Here is a 6000-nt window from a genome sequence, read left to right on the forward strand (position 1 = left end):
AGAGTCTCAGTTCTACAGGTTCATTGGCAAACTGGAGCATTAGCTAAAAAAGACCTTTTATTGTTCCTTTAACTTTACTTGGAGAACTTTCAACCAACAATATCCCATATGGCCTTATATCATATATTCATTTGTCTTACCTTGTTCCAAGAGGGATTTGAGTAAGTTACAGTATACGTATAACACATTGAAGTAAAATAAATATGCTTGGAATTTGGAGCACAAAGGAAAACAAACAAACAAAAAGCCAATAGACAGCCACAAATTTTACTCCCAAGCTTCCTAGTACCGAAATAAAGAGGAGTGCCAAGAACCGAACGAGATTCACAAAGACCATAAAATAAAAAACAAATCAGTTATAAATTGGACTACATCAAAATTAACATTGTGCTGCAAATGGAACCATCATCAAGAAAGTGAAAAGACAACCCAACCCATGGGATGGGTGGAAATATTTACAAATCATACATTGCATAAGGAACTGGTATCTAGAAAATAGAAAGAACTCTTATAATTGAATAATAAAAAGACAACCCAATTAAAAAGTGGGTAAAAAAGTTGAATAGACATTTTTCCAAAGACATACAAGTGGCCAATCAGCATGGGAAAATTTGCTCAACATCATTAGACATTAAGGAAATACAGACCCAAACCACAATGAGATACCACCCACTAGGATGGCTGTGATCACACAGATAGTAGCAAGTATTGGTGAGAATGTGGAGAAATTGGGACCCTCATACCCTGCTGGTGGAAATGTGAAATGGTGCAGTACTTTGGAAACCAATCTGGCAGTTCCTTAGATGATTAAATGTGCAGTTGACCTTATGACCAGCTGTTCCACTTGTAGCTATACACCCCAGAAAAATGAGAACGTATCCACACAAAGACTTGTACACAGATATCCACAGCAGCATTTTTCATTAGAGCCAAGAAGTGGAAATGGCTCAGACGTCCATCACCTGATGAGGTGGCTCTTCACACGGTAGCATACTATTCAGTCATAAAAAGGAATGAAGTACTGGTACATGCTTCAATGTGACTAAACCTTAAAAACATGCTAAGTGAGGGGCGCCTGGGTGGCTCAGTGGTTAGGCGTCTGCCTTTGGCTCAGGTCGTGATCCCAGGGTCCTGGGATCGAGCCCTGCATCAGGCTCCCTGCTCAGCGGGAAGCCTGCTTCTCCCTCTCCCACTCCCCCTGCTTGTGTTCCCTCTTTTGCTGTCTCTCTCTCTGTCAAATAAATAAATAAAATCTTAAAAACAAAAAACATGCTAAGTGAAAGAAGTCAGTCACTAAAATCAGAAACTCAGCGATTCTATTTATATGAAATGTCCAGACCAGGCATTGGTTGGCTTTAGGATTAAGGGAAAAGGATGAGGGAGGTAAATAGCTTTCTTTTGGTGGTGATGAAAATGTTCTAACCATAGATTGTGGTGATGGTTGTACAACTCTATATTAAATCATTGAATTGAACACTTTAAACAAGTGAATTTTATGGTATGTGAATTATATTTCAGTAAAGAAATATAATAAAAATATATACAAACATAAATTAAATATAAATAAATAAACCAGTTTCTCAGTTTTTTTATGACTGTTTCTTACAGATAATGCCCCTTAATGCAGGCTGGTATCTTAATACCCGGTGCAAAAAGCAATTCTAGAAGGACCCAAAACAGTGTAATACTTGCACACATTTTACCACATAGAGTTTAAACTCTAATTAGACCAACAACCTGTATACAATTTCAGGCTATGCTTTGTTCTTCAACTTTGTAACAGCAGCAGTGATGTACTGTTTGAAGGCACTATCGTTTTCTTGTGAACGTTTATTTGTTCTATTTGAGGCGATTAGAGAGGGTGTGACATTGCCTTACCACAGGCCTACAGATGGTTGACAAATTTAAGCACTTGATAAGTTGATTCCAAGGTTCCATTTTTCACACTGTGATAGGACGTTAACTGTCAGTTCTTCCAGTTTCTCCTCTCTTATTGATACACAGAACCTCAAGAACAGTAAACTGTCCTGTTCATTATTTTTCCCTGACTTCTTGTAAAAAATCAGTACTAGAGGAACTGAGAGGGTTCTTCTAATAAGATCTGTCTTGCTACACTTGTAACCTTTTCATGTATTAGGGTTTTTACTACTTTAAAAAGATGATGCAAGGAAGTTTACCTGTTGGCACTAATTTTTAAATTACTTCCTTTTCCATCACTGAAGGAGAAGGCCCTCTTAGTAACTGGCCTGCTCTCTGCACAGTGAATGGAAGCTGTATGGGTTGGAAATGGCAGCTTCTACTAGATCTCTAATCCCAGATGGTACAGGAATTTGTATCTGGTATTGAGTAGTTTTATGTCTTTGCCAGTTTAGTACTCCACCCCTGGACAAGAAATAACCACTCACTTAAAACCCATGTTTCTCTCCTTCCAAATGCTAGTCTGTTATTCAAAGGTCATTCTTTTTTTTATTAAGTAATTAAAAAGGACAGTTGGACCCCACAAAAATTGCTTAAGAGCAGTAAGAATTAGTTTTAAGTAACTGTTTTGTGTAGGACCCAGCAACAGCTCATTTAATACCATCTGAGCTGTTAGAAACTAAAGAACAGTTGTGATGTTAAATTATTTGACTCAAATTATTTTGATACGTGAATGTCAAAGAGTAAATTAGCAGCTGGCTATTTAAAAACTAGGAAAGCAATATAACTCTTGGTTTCTTATAGTCAGCTTGACTGACCCATTGTCTTAGCTACAGATGCTATTAGCTACAGATGCTATTAGCTAAAAAGGTTCCCATGCCACCCGAAATGTTAAAAGTATTAGAAACTCTCCCCACCTCACATCTCCCCCCAGTTTAGTGTTTCTCAGTAATCCTGGCTTCTCTAACTAGTTGACTTTTATTATGGATGGGAATAGGCTGAGGTGGGAGCCTGGGTTGTCTGTGCTGGCAGCAATGCTGTTGGTTTACTCACTCTTGTTCTGTCTTCATTTTTGCATGCCACTGCTCCTGCCTCTTACAGCCACAGTAGAAGCGGTAGAGGCCCGGGAAGGTATGGCCATATTCCTATGATAGATGTGATCATGTGTCTGTCTACTAGTTTTAAAGTGTCAACATTTGAAATCTTCTATTATTGCATCACCAGAACTGTAGCAGTGAGAAAAGGAATAAATATTTCTAGGCATGCTCACAAAGTGTTTTCTTTGTGTCCTGTATTTGTGTTAATTTAAATGACCCTCTCCACAGCAAAAGTCCTCTCTGGGCTCTGTCAGTTTTAATGCAATGGTTGAAGCTTAAGCAACTGGTCATGAGGGATCAGATGGTTTAATTTTGGAGCCCTTCCATATAGAAGTGACTTATGTGTGATTACTAGAGACCCAAACAGGTCAGCCTCTTTATCTAATGATTCTAAAGGATATCAAGAGCAGAGGTAAAAGTAGACTAGGATTTAGTTTGATTCATTTCTGAGGTTGCCCTAAGGCAGTCAAGCTAAATTATCTCTGTTTCTATGAAAACAAATTTCAAGTAACAGATCATCTATGAATCTGACGATGAAAATCATTGGAATTGATAAACTTGTGTTATTAATTTAATTGTTTTGTTAAGTAAGGTGATTCAAAATGGGAATGCCTTTCCTTGGTGATACAAAAGTTCCATTAGAAGGAAGATATCCAGAAGCTATTTTTTAGATGGCTTTTAACTTACATTCAGCTCCTGGTTGTGCAAGAGAAAAAGCTGTCCTTCTAAACAAAAAAGATTAGCTCTTTTATTACTTTTTTTGTGGTCAATATGGTGTTTGTGCTAAAGTTAACTACTCTGTTTAACTTGCTCTATTATTCTAGTATTGCCTTTTGTCTTACATTAAGCATGTTTCAGGCCCATAAGAAACCCTTTCTCAAATGTACTGAAGTTCAGAACGAACTTGTTAGTCATTTGTCTGGTATACTTATGTCATGATTAATTGTATTGAGCTTCTGTGAAAATCACTTTCATAGTTTCAACTGCCCTATGGGCCTTAAGGAAGCAGTAGCTTCAGATGAGGCTGATTCAAGTCAAATATTGCCCGTTAACCTTCACCAGACATGTGCTCCAACCTTCTATGGTTTTCTCTAGGAGGTTGCTGTATGCTAAAAAACTTTAAGCTTGTTGCTTTGCTGTCTAATCGAACTCCTCCCTTTCCTGTTTTCCTGTAGCCATCAGAGGGTTTTCGCTTCAGCACAGGATCCGGAGTTTTGAAGAAGCCCGAGGTCTGGACCGAATTAACGAACGGATGCCACCCCGAAAAGACAGCCAGTACCCCGATGGGCCAGTGAAATTGGTGGCCCCTGCACAACCCAACGCTGTGCACAGGAGCGACAGGGGGAGAAGAGCCAGTAATGACGCAGAGCCCTGCTGTGGCACAGGTGGATCCAAAACTTAAGAACAAATTTTATTTATTATTGGAAAACAAAACAAAAACAACTTTAACAACTTAAACCTGGAGGTGCATTCATAATTCAGTCTGCATTTATGCTGTAAGAAAGGTGACCATTTTATAAATTGTTTTTAATTTATGTTTAATATATATAAAAAGTGCATCTGTTTTGTTTTTCCCTTTTTTTTCCCCTAATTTTTAGGAACTGATCTGATTGTCTGATACATATGTGAAGTCTTGTGCTACAAAGGGGACCTTCCCCTAATAAAAGGGCCTTGGAAACCTCCACCCTGGGTTTCTGACTTGAACTAGCCAGCCGAGTTTTCTCCTGTTCTTTTGGAAGGTGATATCTTTTATTTCAGACTAATAATAGTTTTTCAAACATAAGAGGGTGGTTTTCTTTTCCCTTTCTACAGGGTGCCATTGAAGAAGATTGCTCAGATTTCAGTGGCTAAAACTTCTCTTCTTATGGAAAACTTGATTAGAGTAGAACTTCTAAGTGAATAACCCAAACCCAGTGATTTGAGGGCCAAGAGAATGTTTTCCATATAACCTACTTTCTTCTGAACTCTCAGTTCTTTTTAATATGTTCTAATAAGACAAAATAAAAAGCAGTGAGGAATTTTCTTAGAATTACTCAAAATTTCTTCTTCCAACCATGGGCATGATTGGTTTAAACTTCCCTTAGAACTTCGGAGATTTCTTAACTCTTCCCGGATCCTTTTGCTTTCATTTTTGAAGTCCAGATGATTTACCCAACTGCAAAGGAAGCTGCATTTCTAAATATTTTATAAATGCCCTCTGTAGAACTTTTGATAGTAAGAGGTATTTATGTCCTGTGAGATTGCATCAGCTGTTGTGTCTGTTCTCCCCATTGTCCTTCTGTTTCTCTGTGTCAATGTTTTAAAAAACAACTGGGGTGATGGAAACTGACTAGGGTAGAATGATCCCCTTATGAATTGGAAGTCTTGCTAAAGGGCATTGGATGATGAGAATTTCCTTTTTCTGTATCAATTACTGGGGTGTTTCTCCATCTTTAAACACTCATTAGGTTGAACTGTATGTCAGTCTCCGTCAGCATATTTTGGAATACAAAAACAAGTGTTCAGATACAGTGTTTGAATAGTCTTCTCTTAGTTTTTCAAGTAACAACCAGTGAGGGAAAGAAATTTCAGTGATCCTTGGGCTCCCGTTTTTGGTTTAGTCTGGTGACAGGTGCCATGTCATAATACTCATTGGTAATACTCATTGGTCAACTTTGCAGCACGTCTGGGCAATACTACACCAAAGTGCTTAATTACAGAATTCTTAATATCATTTGGGATGGAGGAGTCCAGCATTGAAGCAAGTATCTCTGACAGTAGTGGTTTATGTTGTAAGCTTTAAGGACACCAGAAACCTTTTTCAAAAAAACAGAAGACCCCACATAATTTCACTAGAAGAATGAGGATTTAGCCCATCTATTTCTGTTTTCCTATACCTTTTGCTAACAGTTCCCAATTTATGACAGAGATCAAAGCATTTTGGGGCTTGGAATCTGATGGCATGGATTGCTCTATCAATAAAAAATGATAGGAAGGATATGGGGGA

General features: G+C 38.1%; 1 protein-coding gene across 4 annotated transcripts in view; it reads left to right on the forward strand.

Moving 5' to 3' along the window:
* The window catches only part of PPP3CC (protein phosphatase 3 catalytic subunit gamma), a 97786-nt gene extending 93063 nt beyond the window's left edge, over positions 1–4723 (forward strand). For 2 of the 4 annotated variants that reach the window (XM_021699023.2, XM_044912840.1), the window contains 2 exons: positions 3019–3048; positions 4190–4723. In XM_021699023.2, coding sequence (XP_021554698.1) covers positions 3019–3048; positions 4190–4416 — 257 coding nt within the window. In that variant the 3' untranslated portion in view covers positions 4417–4723. The remainder of the gene's footprint in view (positions 1–3018; positions 3049–4189) is intronic. The other 2 variants (XM_021699024.2, XM_021699025.2) reach the window with 1 other exon arrangement.
* Positions 4724–6000: the final 1277 nt, after the last annotated feature.

This window comes from Neomonachus schauinslandi, chromosome 2, assembly GCF_002201575.2.
Source record: "Neomonachus schauinslandi chromosome 2, ASM220157v2, whole genome shotgun sequence".
Classification (NCBI taxonomy): Eukaryota; Metazoa; Chordata; class Mammalia; order Carnivora; family Phocidae; genus Neomonachus; species Neomonachus schauinslandi.